We start from the raw sequence: 27,487 nt of genomic DNA on the forward strand, positions 1-27,487 counted from the left end.
AAAAACAAGGCTATGCAAATCACTCGCTTCAACAGACTTCATTGCAGCTTTTACGTGTCGCCTCATCACACGACCCAGTGTCTATCTATCATCAGTTCACCAACACATGAATCTCTGTGCACTCACTGTCAGTGTAGTGTGTGTGTGTGTGTGTGTGTGTGTGTGTGTGTGTGTGTGAGAGAGAGAGAGAGAGAATGTGGGAGTGAACTTTGCGCGTCAGAGGAATGTCAGAAGACAAAGCTCTCTAAGACACTGCGAGGGGATGAACGGCAGGGGGCTTCAGGCTCCGCGTCACCAGCTGTTGTGGTTCTGAGCTCGGGCTTTGGCAGAAGCACAGTGGCCATTAGTGCCATTTTCTCCCTTACAGGGATGAGGGGAGGTCTTGAAGCCTTGTGTTGGCGAGGCTGACTCATCTTCAGAGCTGCTCTCTATGTCGCTGCGGACATCATTGCCCACCTAGGAGACGCAGAGTATGACATTAATGTTAAAAAATTAATTACCAACACCGCAGCAGACTGAAAGTAGGCCATTCTGTGTAATTTGTGAAGGTGATGGCTTTAGCATCTTATTAACAAGGACACTGCAGTTTTTAAATTATAATGCTAACCAAGCCATCATGGCAATATGTGAAAAAGTAATCACACCGTAAACCTAATAAATGTAGTTCTTCCTCAGAAGAGCGGAAAAACCAATCAAGCATTTGTGATAATTGGTAATGAGTTTCACATTGCTGTGGGTGAATTTTGGCTTTCTTCTCTTTGTTATTTTTATTTCTTTTTCACTTGGGGTCAGGTAGGTTTGGATGAAAGCTATTTTTTGAATGAAATGATCATTCGTAAAAGTGCATTTTGTGTTTGTCTGGGTTATCGTTGTCTGATATTAAAACATCACCATCAGACGTAAGCAACCCATTTTCACACCAGGTAGGACATAAACACAGCGGAAAACTTGTCTTCGCCCATTTCTGATGGAAACAGGAACTTCTAATCAACATCTCAGATGATTTATATTACTACTAAGTGTCTCTTATATTTCACTTACATTCATATATTTACAATATTTCTAAAAAGCTCTTCCTTTTTATTAACATTTACAGAAAAAATAAACATGCATGTATTTCAAAGCACTTTTTCAGAAACACGTCCAAAGTCTTGTTGGCCAACAAGTGCACAACACTTCCACAAAAGCTCATCTTGGTTATTACTCTGACGTTTCCTCCATATTGGACGCAAAACAAGATGCTGCACCTTTGACAAATGAGGTTAGTGAACTTGCATCAATGCAGACACGGTGGTGGAGGGCTTTACTACCCACTTCCACTTACAGTTAGTTTGTTTGAAAGAAGAAATAATTAAAGGAACTTTTCACATAAATGTGCAAATGGTGTGAGCGGGCGTAGGGACAGGGTCTTGGAACGTGGCTTCACGCTTTAGTTTGACTCACAGCGAGTAATAAACAACAAATTAAAGCGTTACGAGAAGATGCTTCATATTAATGGAAACCGCAGTTAGTGTAACAACTGGATTATACTCACAACATTTGCCACAAGGTGGTGCTGTGGGACAATTTCGACACCGTCCTCACTAATGAGAAACAGTGGGACATACCTGACATTCATAACACTTTTACCACATTACTTATCATTTACTCTCCTCTTACTGCTGGCTTCAAATTCAGTACAACGACTGTCTAATCAAAATCTACTGCAGCTACTATGAGTCTTTATGCAAACGAATAGGACGGATGATTTGTGAAAGAAATCACGGCAGAGGGAGTGAACAGAAACTTACAGCCAAACACAGAGAAGTTGTCAAGCAGACAGAGCAGACGCAGAGAAGCAAGAGAGCAGCGGAGGAGGGCTCATTGGACAAAGATAGACAGAAAGACAGGATCTCCCTCTCTCATTCCAGAGGGAGAGGAAGCAAACTGCGTCTGCAGAGAGAATGAGACACAGTCAGGGATGGAGGGGAAAAAGACAAGAGGCAGCAAAGGCGTTACCAAAAATAGCCGTGGTGTCATCTTGGACAAACATTCTGTTTGGTGTGCTAACATACCAAACACAAATGTAATAAAAATATAAACTTCCAGCCCAGGGTGTGTCAACTGTAGTGAAGTGAAACTAGCAGGTGTTCATACCACATTACAAAAATCATTCTACCAGGTGACAATACACTTTGTGTTCCTCTTGTGCAGGAAGGGTTTGACGTGTTGCATTCAAAGCCCAATTTGAGGATTTTCATTATCGACTGGCCTGCTTTTAATTAAATGAAAATGTCAGGGAATAGTGCAAAGTACACATTCAGAAGTCATGATATAAAACATACATTAACTGTTTGTTAAGGCAAACACCTAATCAGCCAATCATATGGCAGCATGTACACATGGTCAAGTCAACCTGCTGAAGCTCAAACTGAGCATTAGAATTAAAAAAAAAAAAAAAAAAAAATAGATTTAAATGACTTTGAACGTGCCATTGTTGTTACAGCAACTGACGATCTACTTGGATTTACCCAGATAACAATCTATAGGGTTTGCAGTGAATATTCAGAAAGAGAAAATATCCAGTGAGTGGGCAAAACTTCACTGTTGATGTCAGAGGACATAAGAGAATGGACAGAGTACAAAAACTCACATAACCACTAGTTAGAACCAATGTATCCAGAAGAGCATCCCTGAACACACCACCAAAGCATTATTCAATCCCGCTCTGTATCAATGGTACAATGGTGCTTGTGTAATGACACTTTGAACTCCTTATTACTAACTGAGCATTTAAAGCAACAGACCACCTGAGTATTGTTGCTCACCATGTCCATCTCTTTATGACTACAGTGTAGCATCATGTGATCCAGCAGGACAGCGCACCGCATCCCAAAACCTAAGTAATCTGAAATCAGTTTCTTGAATATAAAATTGAATTCACTGCACTCAAACAACCTTCACAGTCACCAGGATCTCAATTCAGTAGAGCACCTTTTGGATGGGGTGGAACATTGTGGAATACTGACATGCTATCATGAACCAAAATCTCTGAGAAATGTTTTCAGCACCTTGTTGAATCTGTGCCATGAAGAATTAAGACAGTTCTGAAGGCAAAGGGTGGTACTAACAAATTGTACACAATAAAGTGTCCATGAATGTGAATGAGTGAATCTTGTCATTATAATAGCTTGTATTGGAGATTTTCTTTAGTCAAAATAAACAGTTCCTGACAGCTGAACTCTCCTTGTGACCCACCTTGCCTCGCAGGATGGCTTTGATGGCTATACGGGCTATGAGGTAGGACCAGATGATATGCAGCACTTGGAGGACCAGAAGTAAAACGTTGAAGAGCCACCAGGACGGATACGGCCCGACTATGGCCCAGCTCTCAAACATAGTAGAGTTCAGGACCCTGTTTGAAGGAGGAGATAAACAGGCGTATGTGTGAAGACTGGCTATGTTATAGTCCCAGAAATAGACCTGAAAATAAGCTTAAGCAGCACTCTTTAAACGAGTCTTACTTTAACATACAGAGTGGAATCCCGACCTGCAAGCCAAAGGCAGCGATGCAAGCGAGTAACACAGATCTACGGTAATGTCACTTGAGTGGTCTGTGAGGTCATGTCTTCCTTTACATCCACTTGAGTGACAACAGGTTGTCAACAGACCCACCTCCCCAGCACAGGTATAGATTTCAGCCCAGGTAGCTGCAGCGGCAACACTAGCTTTATCACTCATCCACACCAAGACACTGAATATAGCTGCTCAGGTTACTTTTGCCAGTGATAGGTTCCCTATTGTCTGTAGGACTGTCTCTCTTTCTGGAAGTTGAGCTGCAACATCCAGGTCTCTGCCGAGGAATAGCAGGCATCCAAACATGTCCCTAAATGTAAACACCAGCACTGATCTCAGTGTTCTGGGCCAGAGGTAAAGCCAGTGAATCTTTAAGACGTCCTGAAAAAGGATTCATCTGATCTAGAACAGTGCTGCTACCTGTTTCAGATTATAATTTTATTTAAACAGGAGCACATGGCATTTTTTTCTTTATTCTTAGGTCAGCAGCAATACATTTAAGCACTGCAGATTAAGTGCAGGCTGCGTGTTTCTGAGTGACAGCTGTTAGATATGTCACAGCCAATCAGGTGACAACAGATTATGCTCTTCTTCTTCTTCTTCTTTGTTTTTTAAATTTAAGAGCTGTTTAACATAACCTTCCCAATGCACAACAGGTAGATGAAAAGAAAAAAGCTAAAATCTATAACCACCTATAGCTATTCATTCTGACACTGCTGGTGTACTTACCATATTGGATATATAACAAGCCGTGTGATAAAGAATGCCACGCTAAAGACGATGAAGAGGAAGTCACACAAGCGCTGATACTTGGCATAGTTTGTCATTTTGGCCGCCTGTTGAAACACACACACAAAAGCAAAGAGCACAAATAAAGCATTATAATACGTTTTGTTCTGTATCACAGCACAGATAAGAAGAAGTTACCAAAAACAGAAGTTGGTTCCAGTTCATCTCCATTGTTTAGAGACCCAACTGGCGATAAGCAAAAAGTCTGGTAAGCAATAAATATCCTTAAATCCGTTGGGCATCTGTCTTCGCCTTTAGACAATAATTCTGATGGCAAAAGAGCCAAACGGGACAGGCAAAAATAAATAAATAAATAAATAAATAAATATCCTTTGGGAAAAAACCAAGGCTGCTCAATTACCAATGGCAGTTGTATCTTACTCCCTTTACCATAATAAGTTTCTACGTGTCCTGACCATTTCATCGTAATTCCTGCTGCGTGTCATATGTGCTTTCAATTGACAGGAGCTCGCAGCTCATCTAAAATATTGCAGTTTGCATTATAAATTACATAAATATGTACACAGCCATTTCAGCTCAGAGTATTTTGGTATATATTTTGCATATCTTTATTTTTATTTAATTTTTTTAGTCTGCTTAGTATAGTTCCTTGTAATTGTTTATATTGCTTTTAAATGATTTATTCTATTCATCTATTTTATATGTGCATTTTTTCTGTTTGGCATCTACTGTGACAGCAAAGGAATTATTTCTTTGTACAGGAAAATATATTTTACTGTGTATATGACAATAAAACTTTTAAATTCTGCCAGGACAGTGAAACCAAACCAGCAGCAGGTGGCGATTTGAAGAGCTTCCAGGGAATTAACATGTACAGGATGCAAAACAGCAAAGAAAAAAAAATGCTTACTGACACCAGCGTGAGTAACTGACCTCTAGCAGGAAGTCAGAGGCGTCGTGGACGCACAGTACGAGGCTCCCCACTCGCGCCATGTTGTTGACGTAAGAAAAGCTGATCAGGCTGACTGTAGCGAGGTGATGGATGAACATGATCAGGAAGTCCTAAAAAATAAGTAAAGAAAATAGGAAAGTCAGAGCACTATACAGAGCACTGTATATGCTCTATGACTGTTCTCCTGTGATGTGCATGTGGAAGTGTGCCTACCACTTCCATACTGAACTGTCTCAGCTACCTTTGAATTCATTTTGTGCCTGCAGTAATGCCACACTTTGGCTGAACTACAGTCCCTCTGGCAACCCTTGAACTTCAGCCAATACATTTATTAGGTCAGTATTTGAAGCTGTATTTCATGTCTGTAAGCAGACTAAGTACCATAAGTTTAAATGTTTGCAACAAAGGCAAAACACATGATTATGCCGCATGTAATGTCCTCATGAATCAGAAACATAGTAAACAAATGTAAACACTAAAGGGGCAAACAGTCAAGCCATTGAATGTGGACCTATTACGCCCCTTTCTAACGCCCTATTTTTACCCTTAAACTGTACTAGAATAGTTCTGCACAATTATTGCCTCAAAATATTTCTTGTTCTTTGCATAGCAGGTTAGCCAGGCTGAGATGACCATATTAAAGTTTTCCTCTCCCACAGACACAAAAATCTAGAGAGAAGAAAGTCAAAATAAACACTAAAAGCAACCCAAAAACCTCAGTCATATTTTATATACGATGGAAAAGAAGGGCATGAATAACATTAAGCTGTGATCGCCTATGAAAAATAATAGCAAATAAACAACTAAATGTCACTGCGCTGACAACTAAAATGCTTCAGGATGTCTGGCAAATTAACAGAACATAAATCACTCTACTTTCAGAAAAGGCCAGTTTGTCCAAAAGCAGCCGTCCTGAAAAAAAAATGCAACTTAACGACAAATCATTTAATGCCAAAAGCAATCTCCAAGATAAACTTCATTTCAATCATAGAACCAGCAGGTAACTCTTGCAGTGGTTGGTGTCAAAGTATTTGTCTGTAAACTGAAATAGAAGTTTCCAGGCCGGAGAGAGAAAAAAAAAAAAAAGCTTTGATGTCCACCGTAGTTTCCCAATCAACATACTGGCAAATTCCAGGCCTGCTGGCATAATGTCGCCTGAACTGAGTAATCAGGTTTGGCATTAGTGACGGCAGATGTGTTTGGTGCAGACCAAAGACAGCTTTTAACAAGAAACCTAATACCAACTGTGATACTGACGGTTTGTGGCTGCTTTGTTTCCTGAGAAAGCAGGTAGCTTGCAGTCACTGATTAAACTTTAAATTGTGAATCACATCAAATCTCATTATATTTCAAAAAGATAATGAAATAACAAACACAACAGAAGTGGTGGTGGTCGTTGTAGGGACTGAACAATAAAACTGAGGGGTTTGAAATGTGGAAGACACACAAGAAAACCCACAAAAATGTTGCAATGTAATGTCAAAGGTGCACAATTGACTACAAAGTGTTAATAGTACTTCCTGCAGCCTGGGCCTCAGAAGGCCAAAGGTAAATATAGTAAAGTGTAGTATCTGGAGCAGCTGCACACACACACACACACACACACACACACACACGTCCAACAGACAGTGAAAACAAGCAGAAATCAGAGTGTGATTTTTCTTTTAGAATTTTATTAGATTTTCTGATTTTTGTTCAATAATTTAGAGTGTTCTAGTCAGTAATTTACTGACTAGAAACAAGACCCCAATAATCGGACAATTCCCTCTGAGCAAGCACTTGGCGACAGTGGGGAAGAAAAACTCCCTTTTAACGGGGAGAAACTTCCGGCAGAACCAGGCTCAGTGAGGGACGGTCATCTGCCGCAACCGGTCCAGGGGTGTTTAAAATGACTCGATTGGATGTTAAATAAATTGGCTTGTTTGAATTGTTTGTTGTTAGCCAATTTAAGAGTCACTTTGATGCCAGCTAGTCAATGTCAAATTGTTGTTTTTAAAGGGGAAACACCCGCGACTCTCTGCGGGTGATGGCTAACCTCCGACCTATTAATGAGAAGAACCTTCTGATGCGACCTGCTGGCGCCGCTGCCGACATCAGATGTTCTTTAAAGGTTTCGATGATTCTTTGCTCACCTACTTCATGGTCGAGATTAAAGAGAATCGTGACACACTCGGGGTCCTTATACTCTTTAAGGAGAGATTTGTAAATGACCTTGTGTAAGGTTCTGAAGGACTTCGAGGAGGGCTGAAAATCGATATGGTGGACATCAGCCCAGATTTTCTTCAACAAACGGTTTGTAATTTCAGAAACTGTGTCATCTGTATACAGAACGCGTGCCTTTTTGAAAGCACGCCTGACAAGTTCTTCCACACAGACTTCAACTGAAAGCTGCTTCTGAGCTTTGATTTCAGAAGACTCTGGCTCAAGTTTCTGTGTGGATGCTACAAAGTGTTTCTTGAAGATGGAGATGAAAAGTTTGTCAACTGTTGGCTCTCCTAATTTCAATAGAGTTAAGGTGTGTTTTGGGTTGGAGAGCGCTTCCTTGCAAAAGTCTTTGAAAATGACCTTTGCAAGATCTTGTAGGGCCTTTGGTGATAAAGTCAAATCTGCTGTTTTTATTTCAGAGCAGATTTGATCTAAAAGGCGCTGGTGGAGGGAGTCTGATGGGCAGGCTGTGGATTTTTTTGCAGCCTGGGAAAGGACAGCCTGAAGGACCGCGCTTATGAGCCCTTTTCTCTCTGCTTCACCTCGAGGTGACGCAGAGGGTTTCTGCTCCTCAGAAGCCACGGCTGCTTTTTCAGCCTCTGAGGCTTCTGTGTTTGCCATTTGTGAAGGTTCCACAGACAGCGAGGACTCCAGATTTTTCTCTGGTTGTTCTGTCTGTGGGACCTGCTGATTGTCCTGCTGGCTGCCTGACTGGGTGCACGTGCAGTGTGCAAATCTCCCTAACAACACCTGGATCAGTTCTTTTATGAAGCCTTCTCTGGCTCCGTGATCTGACTCCGGGCAGAGCTGCACCATCTGAGCAGCCATGTGAGACATTAGCTGGACAGTGCAGTCATCTGGGCGACCAACCAGCATGGATCGCACCTGCGACATGTTTAGGTTATCAAAAAAGCCATCTACGAGGGTACCCACAGTGGCTGCATTAATGTCATCTGAATACATTTTCGTGTTAGTGTTTTCTCTTACTTCGTGTGTCTGGTTCCGATGCATGGACTCAACTGAATGACAGTACCTGTAGCAGCACCCCTATTTATAGGTTTTCGAGGTCTTTGTAATGATGTGCGTCCTGTGACGTGACAGTATTTAGTTGCTTTGAAGTATGCCTATAAGCCCCGCCCACTTCTAAAAAGAATGCCTAGCAACAGCGTCACACAAACGCACCGGCGCTAGCCGCGTGGATGTGAAACGCGGGGAGAGATCACGTGGAGCCTGCACGTCCACTGCTGTCACCGACACGGAATACTTTTAAAACCCTTCCGTTATAGTTTGTGCTGTCACCAGGCTGTCCGTGATGGCGGGTAAGCGACGGGAACGTAAATGTGCGTGTAGCTTCACTCGGCTAGCAGAGTGGTCACGTTAAAGCGAGCTATACGTGAAAGTTTTCAGCCGTGTGGATTTTTAAAATACTTTGTGATTTCTGTCATTCAGCGCAGCTGTTCAGCTCTTTGAAATGCAGATGAAAATAACGCGTTTTTCTCACGGTGGAGCTCACGTTTTTTTAAGCACAGCACCGGAAATGACTTCAGATACCCACGTGTGCCACTACATATATATTATTTATATGATTTGTTTCTGGTTTGTGAATTGAACTTAAGATCAGATGTGATGGAGTTGGAGATGGAGACACTTGTCGAAACCGGAAATGCTGAGACTCTCAAAGCCCTGTACGTATTTCCTGATATATTCTCTTATCTGCAGGTATCTAAAAAAGGCTCTCCCTTGAGCTTCAAAGTCTCTGTGCTGCTGCAACATGTTTTGCATTTAGATGGTACTGTAAGGTTGAAGTGCTTCGGTGGTGATAGTTTTGGAATATGTATCATTTGCGTCAGTTGGATTTGGTGACTGTACTGCAGAAGCTAAATGCCATACCAAATGTTCTTTTCCAGTATTACTGCTTAGTACTGCTTGACTACTAAAAAGAGACAAATGAGATGTTTTTGTACATTAACAGCTAAAAGTTGTCATTTTTCATAAATAAAATGGAAATGCGTATTTCATGTCTCAATGCGTTGCTTTGTGGTTTGTTTGTTTCCAAAAAATGAAGAAAAAAAGCAAGAAAACAGAGTTAATGGGGGAATAATGATTAGGGGTGAAGAACACAAGACTTGTATGTTCGCGGATGATGTTCTTCTTTTTATTACAAATCCTGAATCTAGTTTGTTCCAATTGATGACCTTACTAAAAGCCTACAATCACTACTCTGGCTATAAACTAAATATTCAAAAAACTCAATCCCTTACGTTCAATTATACACCTCGACCGGAAACTGTAAAGAAATTCAGCTTCAAATGGGACTCTACCACAATAAAATACTTGGGAGTAAACCTAACGAAAGACATGTCTCAACAAAGAGATCAAATCTGACCTAACTCGGTGGTCTCTCCTCCCATTGGATATGAGTAATAGAATAGAAATAATTAAAATGAACGTTCTGCCTCGAATCCTCTATCTCTTCCAGTCACTACCCCTGGAGATACCCCAAAAACAATTTGACGAGTGGGACGGATGGATCTCACGGTTCATCTGGAACGGCAGACAACCGAGGGTCCAGTACAAAACGCTGCAACTAAAAAAAAGAGAAGGGAGGGAGAGCTTTGCCGTGCTTACAAGATTACTACTACGCCGCACAACTGAAGCCCCTGGTAAACTGGTGCTCCCCAAACTATGAAGCTAAATGGAAAAATATGGAAATTACACAATTAGACTTCCCACTACAGTCACTTTTAGGAAATAAGAACCAAGCTGAAAAATTTTATAAAGATTTGAACCATTTGACCCGGTTCACCCTGAAACTATGGTTCAGGGTAGTGGGGAAACTACAAATAGAAAAACAGGCTAGGACCTTGAATTAGATAGCTTATGACCCGGAGTTTGTGCCTGCCAGGCTGGATGGGACCTTTAAACAGTGGTCTCTGAGAGGAATTACTTCTTTTTGTTCACTAGCAACAAATGGGGGATTCCAAAGCTATGAAACCATCTCAGATACATACGGACTGGCAAAGCATGACTTCTTTAGATACTTGCAGGTTAGAGACTATTACAACAAGATGTTACTACCACATGTCCATGCTGTTGATCCCTGCATACACTCCCATTAGGAGAAGAGCCCCCCCAGTCACAAAAACTGTGAAAACCTGGCCAGAAGGTGCATCACATCAGCTGCAGGACTGTTTTGAAAACACGGACTGGAGCGTGTTCGAACATCAGGACCTTGAAGAGCACACAACATCAGTGCTCTCATATATTAACTTCTGTGTCAACAGTGTCACTGTGGACAAACGTCTCCGGGTGTATTCCAACCAGAAACCCTGGATGACTAAAGAGGTCCAGGTCCTGCTGAAGCAACGTGACGCCGCTTTTAGATCCGGTGATGGTATGCAGTACAGTGCAGCCAGATCTCAGTTGAAAAGAGGCATCGCGACTAATGCTAAAGCAGAAAACATGCATCTGACAGTCAGGTCGTCTGGGCTTTAGCAGCAGACTGCAGGGGTTGAGAGACAGATGCACCGATAGTCTGTTAAACCTCAGTTAGCATTTGTGTGTCAGATACCATTAGCATACAGTGCTAACATCTCCTGCCTGTGGGACATTAAACTGTTATCGCAGATTGTTCTGACAGGCCCTAAAACCTTTAATCTGTAAAGTCCCTTTTACCTGTTTGGAAAATCCTTTAATGTAAATATTCACACAATATTTTTCTTACACAAAGCAAAAATAGAGCGAAGGATGAAAAAAATCTGGCGGTGAAGCAATCACCTGAGTAGAAGCAAATATGGTTAATTAAATTAACAGGTTAGGAAATTTGGAAGCTGCTTAATTAAAACACTTGCCAGGCATTTGTTGCATAGAAAGAAAAAAAAAATGAAGACATTAAAGGAAAGCGCCAACAGCTGTAACAAACAACCTCTCATACGCTGCGTTTCTGTGGAACTTCTATCCTTCTAACAGACTTAGGCCCGCTATAGCCTGCAATCACATGACAGTGGGCGCCCTGGTGCTGAAAATGCGAGGAATCCAGACTGAGCAGCATCGGCTTCACCCTTCCCCCTCCCAAAACAATATAACACATGTGACTGTAAGTCACATGTGTTATATTGTTTTTTGTTTTGGTTTTTCGGTTAATAAATCAAAGTCAAAATTAAGGTTTAATGTTATGTGCATAGATGTGAAAAACCCTGCATCACATACACACCCATTCTCATTTTCTCTGCCAAATAAGGAACAAAAGACTTATTGACCAATGTTTAACGGAAAGTTGCAGCTGTGGAGTATCTGTTGCGATTTGATCTAGCAAACACGTGATCAGTGTTCCCCTCACCTTCCTTTTAATGTCGGTAAACTGGGAGAACATGAGCGACCAGTAGAAGGCCAGTTCTGTCACATAGTAGTGATAAAGACCTGGAGTCATGGCCTAAGGGAAGAGAGAGAGAGAGAGAAAGCAGGAGGAAGGTTTGAATGACTTTCACTTATTTTAAAGTGCCGGTTTTAAAACTCTCCTAGAGACCGACACGCTGTCACCACTTGTTGGAGTGTTGCAAAACATCGCAGTGCACAACGTGATCTTTGCCTAGTGAATCAGAATGATGTCATAATGTTGCAATATATGGCTGTGGCTACAATGTAGCTTGCCATCACCAGTGTGTGAATGTGTGTGTGAATGGGTGGATGACTGGATATGTAAAGCGCTTTGGGGTCCTTAGGGACTAGTAAAGCGCTATATAAATACAGGCCATTTTACCAATATTGCATGAGGCTGTGCTTTCCAGTGAACCGCTTCCTGCCAGTCATAGTGCAAACCAAAATTTTTGTATTTTGTCATTATTTCTTATCTTTCTTGTTTTGAGCTTACATATTCCACTTATTTATTCTTTTAACTTGTTCAGCTTCATTATTAATCGTTTTACTTACTGCTTCATGAAGGCTGTCTGTTAGGGGAGCATTACTTGGAAGTTCAGAAAAAGGTAACTCAATTTAATCAAAGCACTTTTGATGGGATCTGACTCAAAGTCAATATCTCAATGCAGATTTGCCTGATTAGACAGGTTGCGATAACAAACTTAAACCACATTTTCTGCACATTTTTTATTTTATCATAGTAACTTTACAACAGTGTTTCGGTTATTTTTATGAGAGTTAACTAAAAATTCTTCTCATATTAAAAACTACAATTCAATGCTAGATTTAGTTTATTAAAATAAATTTGGTGGTGACTGATAAATTCTGTTACAAACATGTGTGATAAAAGTACCTGAGAAGTAAAGCATAAAAAAAGTGTCACGCATTCAATTTCTTGTATTTGATGTTGTTCAATAAAAGCCTGACGCACATATGATATGATAAAAAGTGTATGACAAATGTCCTTCACTTTTCTTAAATGACAATCAACACATCAGTGCCTGTAAAACTTGTGAGGTTCATTCAGTACATTTAAAATATTTCAGAATTTTTTAAAAATCAGGCCAGCCAACAAGAACAGAAGATTATAGTATAGCATCCTTCCTGTTAAAAGGGAGTTTTTCCTTCCCACTGTTGCCAAAGTGCTTGCTCATAGGGGATCATATGATTGTTATTCTCTGTATGTATTATTGTAGGGTCTACCTTACAATATAAAGTGCCTTGAGGCGACTGTTGTTGTGATTTGGTGCTGTATAAATAAAACTGAATTGAACTGAATTACTATTAGCTTTAATCTCAGCATAATATAGGGCTATCAACAGGAAAGCAATGTCTGTGAGCTATAAATAGTAGTCAGGCTGGTTTTTATGACACATTATTGTGTACCGAAGATCAGGAAGTGAAGTAAGAACAAACAGATACTGATAATGCTTCTGCAGTGACAGTCGGACAGGGGAAAAAAAAGTCAACATTAGCTACTTATCTGCACATGGCTTTCTGTGCATCAGTTTATTTAGTACAGCTTTTCACAGAACACTGAGTACAGTCCAATCACCAAGAAATCAATAGTTTATTCTTCATTTGGTTGCTTCAATTTGGGAATGACTGTTGTGGTTAACACTGCTTGTTTAATGGACTTTAAGGAATTATTAGAGATACAACATACCTGGTAGGGGTAACCGTACCAACAATGCCGTGTATCCCACATCCAAGGGGACTAAAAATAAGTAAAGACAAAAGCACATTATTTAACCAAACATTGCCAATACCATTAAATACACCGACTTCTAACAAATATCAAATAACAATGGTAACAAAACTGTTGTCACAGTATCAAAGCTTCATTTGTGGGTGCGCTCACCTGCCACAGAAACTGGAACCCATATGTAAATATACACAAATAAAATGTAAATCTCCACCTAGAAGTAGGAGAAGAAATTGACCATTTTAACCAAAAACCACAGAACAACAAGTGTAAAATAATGCTGAGAATTAGAGTGCATGGTCTCTACTCCTACTCCAGCGTAAACTGATCCTGAATCTAAATGTTAATTTAATCCAAGTCAAAACAAGAAAAAGACCTTGAAGGACCAGGCAAATAAAAAGATCTTATCAAATAACCAAATTTAAAAAACAAACAAACAAACAAATAAACTACTGGGACATACGCACACCATCACACGTCATCAACACAAAAACAAATCCACAGTTTACTTGAGCCTGCAGAGAGGTTAAAGGTGAGCACAATAGGAGTTAACCTACATGCTCTCGCAGAACTTAGTGTGTGTACTGGGTTTGTCTTGGTTCCTGCGGTGTCTGAACCAACGCTGGACCTTTCGCACCTCCCAGTCCAGCTGCTTGGACAGGCCATCCAGATGGCGAGAGTCTGGATTCTGTCATGAGAACAAAGACAAAATAAATAAACTGGAAACCCGAGGGAAATAAAATATGCTTGGTTATTTTAGAAATCCAGCCTGTGTATTATTGCTTTGTTAATAAACAACAATTTGAGGTTAAAATTTTGAGACTTCTTATCAAACTGAGATCATATAAAGTTATTAGATATTTAAAAAGTTGTCAGAAGTTGTAAGACCTAGTAGGGAAAAGTTGCTATATGATCAGGTGGAGTTTAACTGCACCGATCGACAGTTCTGCACTGTCTGCCTGTGGTGTTATTTACAGAAAGGGAAACAAAAATGCTGGAGAAATATTTCCGCTTAACTGCATCTGATGACAGACAGGTATTGTATTGGCTTTGTTGAGTGTACAATAAAATTGTCACTATTGGAATTTACATCATGATAGCACATAATTTGCGAACATATGGTATAGAAAAAAAAAAAGCTGATCATTTTAACATGTTTTCCAACTACGCATGAAATAGTTACAACAGCAACCGTTTCTTTAATTCCAGGATTGGGCAATTAATTTTTCCAACAGGTTACAAGAGAAACTGCGACTATTGTGTAAGGGCCACAGCAATAAGGTTACAAAGAAATAAAAGTGATATAGATCAGAGTTACTTCTCAGCGTACCTACTAAATCGTATGTGCTTACTATAAGACCTTTTAAGTTCCAATCTCGAGTGCAAACATTCTTTCTTTTCGCATAAGCACTTACTTATATCAAAACTACGACCTTTTCTTATTTTCATTTATTTGGGTGAAAATAACCAATTAGTGATGACAAAAAAAAATATGTAAGAATAAGAATAAAATTCTAACATAAGCACAGTCTAAACAGAGCTTTTAATGAATCAACACTAAATGAATAAACAGAGTAAAAGCTGATGTTTATGTCAGCAGTTTCTTTGGGCAGAATACCAGTAGCAATCACATGCGAGAAAAGAGGATTTTTCTGAAGTCTTTAACACACCCCACCACACAGAAATGCCATAAAACCAGGCAAACATGACTGTATTATGTCAGCCTTTGAGTTAAATCTTAATTCAGTGGATTTTGTGTCTCGAGGCACTTTTAATATTAACACAAGTGCCGTGTTCGTCTTGATTTGACAGATAACATGAATGAACTCAGGCATAATATCAAAGAGCACTGATGCTTGTGCACCAAAATGTTTAATAGAGTGAAATAAGTCATGCAAACCTTTGTGATGGATGTAAACACTTTTTCCAGCACTGCATTGGGCTGAGCTCTTCTTCCAGCACCCTGATGAATGTGGAGACTTCGGGCACAGGGACCGGCAATAAATCTGTGACAGCGATGAGAGATGGAAAGTCACTTTCTGTTGCTAAGGCATGCACACAAGCTATTTCAGATGAGACATACATGGCCAATTCTGGCAGGATTTTTAAGTATCTCTCAATCCTTTGTCAGGCAGCATCTTTCTTCGTGGTTTAATACGGAGAAACACAGTATGTAATCTGTGAAATTTGTACATTTTCTTTTTCAAGTAAGAGTTTCAGTCTAGAGTGTCTTTGTTGTAGACAGCAAGTTTGGCAAACATACAATGCACAGCAGTCAGGCATCGATTTATTTGGGTCAGCTTGTTTTCCCCACATACAGCTTCAGGTCCACGGTAGGTTTGAATATATTCAAAAATAATTTACAAACAAATTCTCTATTTAGCCCACGCAGACTCTGGGATGGGCATTCTGAGCCTGTGTGATCCCTGCCTGCAGATCTGTTCTGCATTATGACTCAACTGGCACTTTTAGCGAGGAAAGAAACCACAAATGTCTGTCTAAATGCTAAAGACATGCTGTGGCTCAACAGGCAAGGCAAACAGTTCACAGTGTCATATGCTGAGAGCAGGTTTAAATGTATTACTGCCTGTAATCACAAACAATTTCACAGGCCACTTGTTTTTTTATGCTGGCTGATTACTGTTCTGTGCAGGCTGTAATATGCAGATTATCCATTAGAGCGTGACAGATACATGCTGTAAGGTGATACCTACCTATGGTAGTATATTGGTATCAACCTACAGGTTTTATCATTTGTGCAGACATGCTCATCCTGCAAGTGTAACCAGGCCCCCAGCGGCCTGTTCTACTGTGGGAATTTTGTGGGTGCAGATGGGCTAAAGACAGGTCCGGTGATAGCAAACGAGGAGTGACAGAGAGTGATATGAGTGCGGTGAGCACCTCAGCAATCCGGAAACAAAGGCACCTGTAGGCAATTGATAATCATTCCACAAGTTACGCTACAAAACCCTGAGTTTTACTTCTGTTAGAGAGACCTTGATGTCTGAACGCTCTCTTTTTTAATCATCTTGGCTCAAGTTCAATTCAATTTCAATTCAATTTTATTTATATAGCGCCAAATCACAACAAAAGTCGCCTCAAGGCGCTTCATAGATACAGAGAAAAACCCAACAATCATATGACCCCCTATGAGCAAGCACTTTGGCGACAGTGGGAAGGAAAAACTCCCTTTTAACAGGAAGAAACCTCCGGCAGAACCAGGCTCAGGGAGGGGCGGCCATCTGCTGCGACCGGTTGGGGTGAGAGAAGGAAGACAGGATAAAGACATGCTGTGGAAGAGAGACAGAGGTTAATAACAGATATGATTCAATGCAGAGAGGTCTATTAATACATAGTGAGTGAGAAAGGTGACTGGAAAGGAAAAACTCAATGCATCATGGGAATCCCCCGGCAGCCTACATCTATTGCAGCATAACAAAGGGAGGATTCAGGGTCACCTGGTCCAGCCCTAACTATATGCTTTAGAAAAAAGGAAAGTTTTAAGCCTAATCTTAAAAGTAGAGATAGTGTCTGTCTCCCGAATCCAAACTGGAAGCTGGTTCCACAGAAGAGGGGCCTGAAAACTGAAGGCTCTCCCTCCCATTCTACTTTTAAATACTCTAGGAACAACAAGTAGGCCTGCAGAGCGAGAGCGGAGCGCTCTAATAGGGTGATATGGTACTACAAGGTCATTAAGATAAGATGGGGCCTGATTATTTAAGACCTTGTATGTGAGGAGCAGGATTTTGAATTCAATTCTGGATTTAACAGGAAGCCAATGAAGGGAAGCCAAAACAGGAGAAATATGCTCTCTCTTTCTAGTCCCTGTCAGGACTCTTGCTGCAGCATTTTGGATTAGCTGAAGGCTTTTCAGTGAGTTTTTTGGACATCCTGATAATAATGAATTACAGTAGTCCAGCCTGGAAGTAATAAATGCATGAACTAGTTTTTCAGCGTCACTCTGAGACAGGATATTTCTAATTTTAGAGATGTTGCGCAAATGGAAGAAAGCAGTCTTACATATTTGTTTAATATGTGCATTGAAGGACATGTCCTGGTCAAAAATGACTCCAAGGTTCCTCACCGCATTACTGGAGGCCAAGGTAATGCCATCCAGAGTAAGAATCTGATTAGATACCATATTTCTAAGATTTTCAGGGCCGAGTACAATAACCTCAGTTTTATCTGAATTAAGAAGCAGAAAGTTAGCGGCCATCCAGGTCTTTATGTCTTTAAGACATTCCTGCAGTTTAACTAATTGGTGTGTGTTATCTGGCTTCATGGACAGATAGAGCTGGGTGTCATCTGCATAGCAGTGAAAATGTATGCTATGTCTTCTAATGATACTGCCTAAGGGAAGCATGTATAATGTAAACAGAATTGGTCCTAGCACTGAACCCTGTGGAACTCCATAATTAACCTCAGTGTGTGAAGAGGACTCTCCATTTACATGCACGAATTGGAGTCTATTAGATAGATATGATACAAACCACTGCAGTGCAGTACTTGTAATACCTACAGCATGTTCTAATCGCTCTAATAGGATATTATGATCAACAGTATCGAACGCTGCACTGAGGTCTAGCAGGACAAGCACAGAGATGAGTCCACTGTCAGAGGCCATAAGAAGATCATTTGTAACCTTCACTAAAGCTGTTTCTGTGCTGTGCTGAGCTCTGAAACCTGACTGAAACTCTTCAAATAAACCATTCCTCTGCAGATGATCTGTTAGCTGTTTGACAACTACTCTTTCAAGGATTTTTGATATGAAAGGAAGGTTGGAGATTGGCCTATAATTAGCTAAGACTGCTGGGTCTAGAGATGGCTTTTTGAGTAAAGGTTTAACTACAGCCAGCTTGAAGGCCTGTGGTACATAGCCGATTATTAGAGATAGGTTGATCATATTTAAGATCGAAGAATTAATTAATGGCAGGACTTCTTTGAGCAGTTTTGTAGGAATGGGGTCTAAAAGACACGTTGAGGGTTTGGAGGAAGTAATTATTGAAGTTAACTCAGAAAGATCAATTGGAGAAAAAGAGTCTAACTTAATATCAATGGTACTAAGAGTAGCTGTAGATAATATTACATCTGTGGGATGATTATTGGTAATTTTTTCTCTAATGATAAAAATTTTATTTGTGAAGAAGTTCATGAAGTCATTACTAGTTAACGTTAAAGGGATGGTTGGCTCAAAAGAGCTCTGACTTTTTGTCAGCCTGGCTACAGTGCTGAAGAGAAACCTGGGGTTGTTCTTATTTTCTTCAATCAGTGATGAATAGTAAGATGTTCTGTAAACAGTAAATGAGTTTGGACTTTTATAACCTGAACATTTTAACTGTTGCCATCTTGGTGGAGGGGTGGCCAGTGACTGAAACTACAAACTCATCACAAAAGTGTTTCCAGAGGTGAGAAGTCCTTTTTCCCCACAGCCTTCTATAGGAATGGAAGACTTTTTGCAGTGGCCTGCATCACCCCTGTGGTCCTCACTTTATTTTTCAGATCCTGAAGCTACGTCCCTTTTTTTTTTTTTTTTTTTTTTTTAAAATACCGTCTATGTGGTAGACCAATCATTCATCTCTCAACCACGCTGCGCATGATTCGGTGCTTTCCCCACAGGAAACATCCTGCATTACTTTCTTATCCTGCTCCTCCTCTCTGTAGTGAGAGCTGTGCTTACTGCACTTCCATTGTTCTGACTTGTCACACAGTATGTGGTATGGCAGGTGGACAGTGCTACACTCACCTAGTGCAACTTTAAATCAACAGCTGCACAGTCTAGTAGCCGCAAAGGTCAAATTCTGATACTTGTCCAGATTGTGCAGCAGAAACAATGGCCTTAAACTATGTGTTTAAACTGTATTACTGACGAGCTTAAATCTAGACTGCTACAAATTACACCAGAACAATCCTGTGATTTGCAAACATGGATTTTCTTCTGTAATACAGAAAAAAGGAAGCAAAAAACATTCCACTGAAGACAATGTAGCAGTGAGTGTGTTGCCACAGTCATTTCCTAAGCTGCTTCTTCTGGCCTACACGTAGTGATGTTACAAGCTTATGTAAGGAAGCTTCAGATTCAAATCTCTATGTACATAAGCATATTCATGTATTTATTGTACGAGAGCTGTGAGTCACTTCAGCCTGTTGTTAAGGAGACAATTAACGACTACAGCCGGTGCCCTAGTGTAGCTGCACAAAAACACAAGATACAGTTCATGCCAGTGGTATTCTGTAAATCATCACAGTGTCACAAAGTCTGAAATATCATGTCCCACAAACACAACTTTAAGATACTGCGGTTTGAGGTAAACTGCTGAACTTTCCTTCGAGTAAACTTAGAGTATTGAAGGAGGTTTGGAAAAAATGTAGTCAGTAAGCGATAAAAGAAAGTTTAAATATTTGTTTTGGTATAACTTTAATACTCTAGATTTATTTCACAAGACTCTGGTATTTTTTTTCCAGGAAGATATTGTATTACTAACCCTATAAACTGTGCACATGGAGCAAATGAGAAACATGAATAAAAGCTTAAACACGAGTCACATGCACTGATTTTCCAGAGCATCCCATTTTCTGGGGAGATGGTCACTGGGGAAGCAATCGCACATGATGCAGTAGTATTTAATATTAGCTCCAGAAGTTCTGGACACGACTGTGTCCTCCCACTGTTACTTTGGCAATGATTGTGTTACCCTATCAATGAGATTGACATTCTTGTCTTTAAAAATAAAAAAAATAAAAAAAAATTTATAAATAAAAATGAAACTGAGTGAATGGGGCTCAGAAACAGGTAAACTTGACAAATTTAAGCCAATTTCCTTCTTTTAGAAAATATTTTAAAAATGGGATCTATTACTTTTTCTCATTGTCTGTCAAATATTTCAAATAGATGGACATATTAAACATGGCCAAAATTTCAAATAAAGAGGTCAGCATATGTGCAAAGCCAAAAGCTCTAAAAGCTGTCACTTAGAAAGTTTTCTTCTACTGTTGGGTCTTTATGATGTCAGTGAGAGGGCATCTTAGATCATCTCACAGAACTGTTGCGTTTATGGGTGGCTGCCAATCAGAAAACAGCTGGCTTAAAGATGTGGTTTAGGTGGGTCTGAATGACTGTTTTTTTCCTAAAGAAAATGTGAGTTTGCCTGCTTTTATTTAACAAAATGTAACGTTTTTAAATTAATAAACTTGTGAGGTCGCCAGAAAAAGTTTTAGAGTAACTGCTTTAAAGGGAGGCAAGAAAGTTAACATGTTTTGTTTCAGACAGGATAACCTGAGGAACTGCTCTAAGATCAAGAGTAAGATATATAGGGATTATTTTGAACTTTTAATCATGCAAAGCTACCTCAAGAGAGTCTAAGAACAAAAATGTAGAGCAGGATAGTGGCATGCTAGGTAAATATAATCAGACACTTGCAATATCATTTGTTATTTATGTAAATAAAAATAACTGAGTTTATGCTGCTGTATATCACTGTTGATCGTTATGTTGCAGAGGTGTACAGACTTTCATGCATGCATACATCAATATGGGGTTAGGGTTACCCTAACCTCCTGCCCATTTGACCAATTAAGATCCAGGATTTATAATGCTTTATAATTCGATATGCACTCAGGTCTTATCTTTACTCTATCCAGTATGCAAGAAGGTTTAGGTTTGATAATATAGATCCATTAAGATTAAAACATAAATCTCTGGTATACAAATAGGTTTTGTAAGTCCAAGTTTAGCAATAGCAAACCAGACTGAATTGCAGTAAAATCCTCTACATGTTTAAACTTCTATTGTGCTGGTGGTGTACAGAGTGGTGGGAAACTGCAATTCATCACAAAATAGCCTGAGTGCCTTTGTGTTGCTTTATGAGTAACGCAAAAGAGAGAAGAAAAAGTTCTCACAAATCTAAAAATCAATGTCTTTTGTCTAACATGAAACCACTCAAGCTTCTAGTCCTCCCTGTTTTTTTGTCTCCTTCCCCGTAAGAAAGACAATTACCTCTCAGTACTTTGTTCTCCTTGTGCTAAAAATCACAAGAGCAATGACAAGTATGCCGTTTCAAGGTAGCTTGGTTATATAACTTATACAACATCATACAAAGTAGACAGTGTATTTAACCCCTCTTCATAAAGTTCAAAGAAAATAAAGACATATTTTAGAGCCACATGTGGCTCTATAATAAAAATAAAAATAGGTGGTTTTAAATGTCATTTGAGTTTCGCTTCACAAACTGAACATAATACTGAGAGTGAACTGGAGTGGCATGATGACTGTAACATACTGGTGCAAAAGAAAAAAACTAAATCCAAAGTACACCTACTTCTGCAGAGAAGTTTGATAGAGGAGTTCCATGTGGCACGATGTTGTTAAACATTACTCAAGGCAGTCCATGTTTTACAGTGCACCGTGAGCATAAAACACTTTACAAGTAAAGGCAATATGCAAGGATAAGTGTTTGGCATTTTGATCAAATAAAAGCTCAGAGGTTGCACGGTGCTGAATGCGACAAAGTGTGCAGCTCTTAACTGACGCCAGAGTTAAGTGCCTACATTAGCTCTCTTGCAATCTCTATTAAATGGCTGCACACTCAAAACGCGAGTTGACGTGTCACAGACACAAGCAACAACCACAAGGTTGTTCTGGGCGCAACTGGTCCTTAAATTTATGATAAAGGAAAGCATGAATTAACAAATATTCATTCAAGTCTGAGCCTGCAGAGCTGGTCGTCAGACAACGGCAGTGGGAGAGGAAAGCAGCAACATGTGTAAGCTAACCTAGTTATGTTAAATGTCAAAACATGCCTGTTTCTTCTCAGAAACTGACGACCTAACCAACACAAGGCCTGTTACCAGGAGACAGGCTTGGTGTGGTCTCTGTACTGAACAGCTGTGAAGGGAAGAGCACTGATCTACGTACCACCTTGACGCTGGTAAACCTTCCAGTGCCAGAGCGGAGGCTGAAGCACAGGCTAATTATAGCAGAGTATTCGACGCAATTGTGGCCTTCATTTGAATTGATTTTACAGCATGTGTTTTGAAACACAAATGACTTAACATGGAAGCATGACTTTGGGAAGAGACAAGGTTAGATTATGTAGTCAGGACATTGAACTCTCAACAAGGAGACGAACAGAGAATATAGAATAACAGAGTTTATGAGGACACAGACCAAAGGTACCGCAGCAGATTAGGAAACCAGGTTTGGCTAATTATTATCCTATATACATCTCAGGTTGTAGTTTTGACACTGTTAACAACTCATGACATGGCCTACAATGGCTTGCACACGCAAAACTGCCTGCCTGCTCACATCTAGAAAATAAGCTCCAGTGGCAAAACGATGATTACGATCGAACAAGAATGAACTGGTTCAGAACGGGGGTGGGGGGGCTGTTACTGGGTTAGTCAGAGTGAGGCACTGCCTGGAGGCAAAAGACAAATCCTGCAAATAATGTCATGAGTGAACCTAGCTTTTCGAGGACAAAGGCATATGCTTTGAAGACAGTAACAGTAGAAGGTGAAATGTAAGATTTTGATACGTTATCTAATCGTTAGAGGATGTTATCAAATAATATTGTCTGATAAAACAGTAGGACTTATACATGCTGGAACAAGAACGAGGTTTATTACCACAGATCCTGAGGGGTTTCTGATGCTAATCTATAAAGTGTTAAAAGAAAAAACAAAACACAATTTGTAGCTTAAGTTAGATCAGTTTTAAATTCTGAGATCTGAAATTAACTATGGCACCATGCTTTGTTCTAAGATCCACCTACACAGAGCTAAATTTGCTAAGACTTCCACCTATTATTTCCCTCTTTTGCATGGCAACAACAGCTAAGGTGATTGGGTTTATTAGTATTTTGAGCTATCCAGCGCATGCTGAAATAACAATCATAACGTAAGCCTACTGGCGTGTCGTTTTTTTGGTTGGATTAGGCTGAGTAACTCCTTGAAATGATAAGAAAAATTGAGCCTACTCTCCAACAGTGACATAAGTGTACTGAACCTGTGTGTGAACCATGTGTGAGTGCAGTGCTGTGCATGCGACAAGCTTTATTTCCTTTAGCAGAGTAGGAACTAAAGCTGTGATGTGCTTTTTTTCCCCTTCTGATTAATAAATGAATGAGACAGTCACGCAGTAAATGCTCTCTGATAACATCACCTTGCACGAGGCTGTCGGAGGACACCTTCTCATCAGAGAGGGCCTGAGTAGCAGCTTTGGCACCTGAGACAGGTGGCTCAGTGCCATGTGCTTCTTATCGAACAGCTCAGCAGCTCCCCTTCACCACCTCCAATATCTGATTGCTCCTTATTTACAGGCACTTGACTACGTCAAAATTTAACCAGCCAAAGTTGAACACTTTGTTTCGAGATGTCCCTCGAAGTGTAAAGTGTAAACTCACCCCTGAGTAGCAATAGTACTTACCTAATACTAACAGAAATAGCTCATATTATAATCGTCCGTCTGTCCTGGCTGTCCTGTTAAGAAGATTCCCTTCTTTCCTGTGTGTTTCTATATGTCATGTGCACCAGCAGAGGTGTAGTTCTTGGCGTCAGCATCTGTTTGTTGTTTGTTGTGACGCTACCTGCATTTTCCCCCAAAGAACCAAGGTTTAAGTTTTTCAAGAGAAAGTTTTACCCTTAAAATAATCTCTCTGCTAGGGGTAGCAGTACTGGTTTGAGTTACAGGAACTTGCATAATATTGTGTAGCATTGATACACATTGACTATTCAAAGTTTTTGCCTACACATATCAGGGCGAAGCAGCCCCAGAGCCTGGACGCTGGTGTTCATTTTTGCAAAGGCGATGTTCAGAGGGAATTTCAGACCGTCATGCTTTTGATGTCAGGGGACAGATTTGCTTAATCTTCCCGGGGCTTAGGCCTGCTGTAAAAACACATGGATGAACTCTTAACCTTGTGGAAATTTCTTGAGAAATACAGGTCCTTTAAATTACCTAAAGACAATCATCTGAATAAAACTTACAGAATGATACAATTAAAGTTTTTTGTTCAATCTTTTAAGATTATTTAAGGATTTTTTTTTTATTTTGCGCATTATCCTTTAATATACAACGCTTGTCTTGTGGTTCTGTGTCACAAAAGAACTGGCACTGTTCATTTATTGAGCAAATAAAAGCAGCAGCATGTGCAACAGCTGACCAAAAGAAACTAGGGATGCATGACGTAGTGCAAGGTTCTGGACAAACACATCCAGAAACAATTGCCTGCTTTCAGTGCTTCCTGTGAACACCTGATATTTTGAGGTGGTTCATTATTGGTGCAAAACCAAAAACTGCACATATATTTAAGCCGGGGTGTTTAATTTGACTTTTGCAATTCAATTACAAATTTTACTTCGAATTATAACATAATTGGGATGAAAAGATTACTTTTGTGTAAAATAACAGAACAATCATGTTGAACGATTAATGTCTTTCCAAAGTAATTGTGATTATTGCTTTTATCATAATTGAGCAGACCTACATACACTATGAAAAAAAAAAAAAAAAACTTTGTGGCAAATTTCTGTTGTCCAAAGAGGTTAAAACTCCAGCATATTTGAACAACTTTTTTGTTCCATAAACCTTTTTTTTTTTAACAAAGCATCTATATACAAGTAATGTTTTACATAAAATAGGTTAATTATAGAGGTTAGCACATGTGCCTCAGACATGAAAGTTGCCCAGTTTCTGACTGGGAGGAGACACCAATCCAGCCTCAGGGGGTCACATGCTAGTACACCACTGGTCCCAAGCCCAGATAAATGGGAGGGTTGTGTCAGGAAGGGCATCTGGCACAAAAATCTGTGCCAAATCAAACATGCAGATCCATCTGCTGTGGTGACCCCCTGGGAAATAAGGGAGCACTCGAAAGTAACCTCTAGGATTAGAGCAGAAAAAGGACAAACAAGCAGTCATACATGTTCACATACATATGCAACACCGAGGCCAAACAGCTGTTCCATATACTGTATACAAGCACTGTGAGCTTTATCCTCTTCTCCCTGCACAGTGAAAGTAGGAGAAGCGCTGCCAGAAACATGTTATCCCACACTGACCAGATAACTGTACAGTTTCTTTGTTCATTACTTCCTCAGAAATATCAAAGTACTAGATCACACCTGTGATATTTCTCCACAAGCTGACATCCTACATCTTCTACATTGAGAGAAACAGGATTTTTATTTTTTAAATGAAGAAATGAAATAACACAAGTGTTAAATAATCCTAGCTAATGAGTTTCTAAAACATGAATTTAGGGCTTTATCTGAGCTCAGCTTCATGCCATTTCACTGAAGCAATGCACTACGCACACCTCCACGACTGGTTTGTCAAGCTTGAAAAACTGATAAGCAGACAAAACCTTTCCCAACACATCGACTTCTAAACAAACCCTTCATCAAAACTTTCAATCAAACAACAAGTTGACATTTGTGAAACCGCCCTATCAGGTCAGTCCGTAGCACAGCTCAAAAATGACTGTGGTTTTCCTGTTATCACTCAGGTCTGTCAGCCATTGTGGCGGCAACTCAGGTGGGAAACCAGTGACTGATTCATTTTCTTTACAAGGTCTGGAAAGAGTTTTTCAAATTTAATCTTCAACATCCCCTCTATCGCTCATTTTCCAGACAGACAGGCTAAATCACACAGAAACGGTTGAAATTAAGCAACTGAGATCTTCTAAAGAGGTCGGTACATTTATGCCCCACCTGTAACAGCCAACACCTGCCATGGAAATGCCACATGCTATCTTTTAAAAAACAATAAATAAATCACAATTAAAGCAGTAAACCTGCACTTGAGGAAGAAGATCAGATATCTCAAGACAAGAATATCTCAACTATAAAAACAAATAATGAAACTCATTGTTGTGCAGTGACAGAGTCAAATGCCTTCAAGACATTTAGTTGTGTGGCAGGGCCTGCAGCTGGCTACTATCCAAAGGTACGAAACACTGCGTGTCCCTTCTTCAATTATGCAGAATGAACAAAAGCACAACCCAACCGTTTTACGGATGGCTCCTAATCATATACTATGTGACGAGAGGATGTGCCGGTTTGATATGAAGTAGCGGACTAGCAGTGCGATAGCTACATATTCTTCTTTACCCCCACAAGACAACTAAAAACGCACACTCTGATTACTAAACAAGCTTCACCTGAGATGTTATTTTTGACAAGGGAGTGTTCCGGCAAAATCACAATTAGTAAACTCCCCACCGTGTTAGCCTTCTTTGATCATGTTTAACCTTAAATTTGAAGTGAAAAAGGACAAGAAACTACAAAATAAAAATGCAGTTGAGACAGCAGTTTGGAGGCTGAGTCACTGACTATAACGAAATGGCTGTTTGGCGTGAGAAAAGTTGGGAACCCGTGATTTAAAGAGAGTGGTCCTCCCACTGCTAGCTTACACATCTTCCTGCTGATGGGCACAGCATCCGTTAAAATTAACTTTTGGAGATTCCCCCTCTCCCCCTTTTAAAGAAGAAATAACGCCATGAGCGGTAAATACGAACCTTTCAAAGAGTATCCTTACGACGAAAATTCCCAAAGCTAGCGGTAAGGCGGTAAACAAGTGTCCGGCTTTAGGATACTCCACCCCGGGAGCTGGGTTCTCCAGATCCGCCCAGGTTACGTTGTGAGGGAGCCAGAACCTCTCGTTCCAAAACCAGGCTGAAAGACCAGCCATATTTTCCCGCGTCCCTGTGCCCGCGCGGTTTGGAGCAAAGTATTTCTTGGCTCAAAGAAAAGATGCGTTAAACTTGTTGGATGCCTGCTCTGCCCCCCCACCGGGCTACTTCTGTATGCCGACTGCCACACTCAACTTTACCGCAAAAGTGATAAAATTACCGCAAAACTAGCTACGCTTCCGGTGGGGGGTTTTCAGAATAAGATTCATGACTACA

General features: G+C 40.1%; 1 protein-coding gene across 1 annotated transcript; it reads right to left on the minus strand.

The window, feature by feature from the left end:
- Window positions 1-31: 31 nt before the first annotated feature.
- Window positions 32-27,378, minus strand: cers5 (ceramide synthase 5). Its single transcript, XM_085354639.1, has 10 exons — window positions 27,098-27,378; window positions 15,484-15,589; window positions 14,141-14,271; window positions 13,740-13,797; window positions 13,545-13,595; window positions 11,802-11,894; window positions 5,239-5,367; window positions 4,285-4,391; window positions 3,238-3,394; window positions 32-456 (listed from the first exon to the last, which is right to left on the minus strand). Exons 1-10 carry the CDS (start codon window positions 27,268-27,270, stop codon window positions 292-294), a joined length of 1,170 nt encoding a protein of 389 aa, XP_085210765.1. The 5' UTR covers window positions 27,271-27,378; the 3' UTR covers window positions 32-291.
- Between the last annotated feature and the right edge of the window lie 109 nt (window positions 27,379-27,487).

The sequence above is a fragment of the Diplotaxodon limnothrissa genome, linkage group LG5 (genome assembly GCF_057381915.1).
Source record: "Diplotaxodon limnothrissa isolate DT_005_m linkage group LG5, D_limnothrissa_male_GT1.1, whole genome shotgun sequence".
Classification (NCBI taxonomy): Eukaryota; Metazoa; Chordata; class Actinopteri; order Cichliformes; family Cichlidae; genus Diplotaxodon; species Diplotaxodon limnothrissa.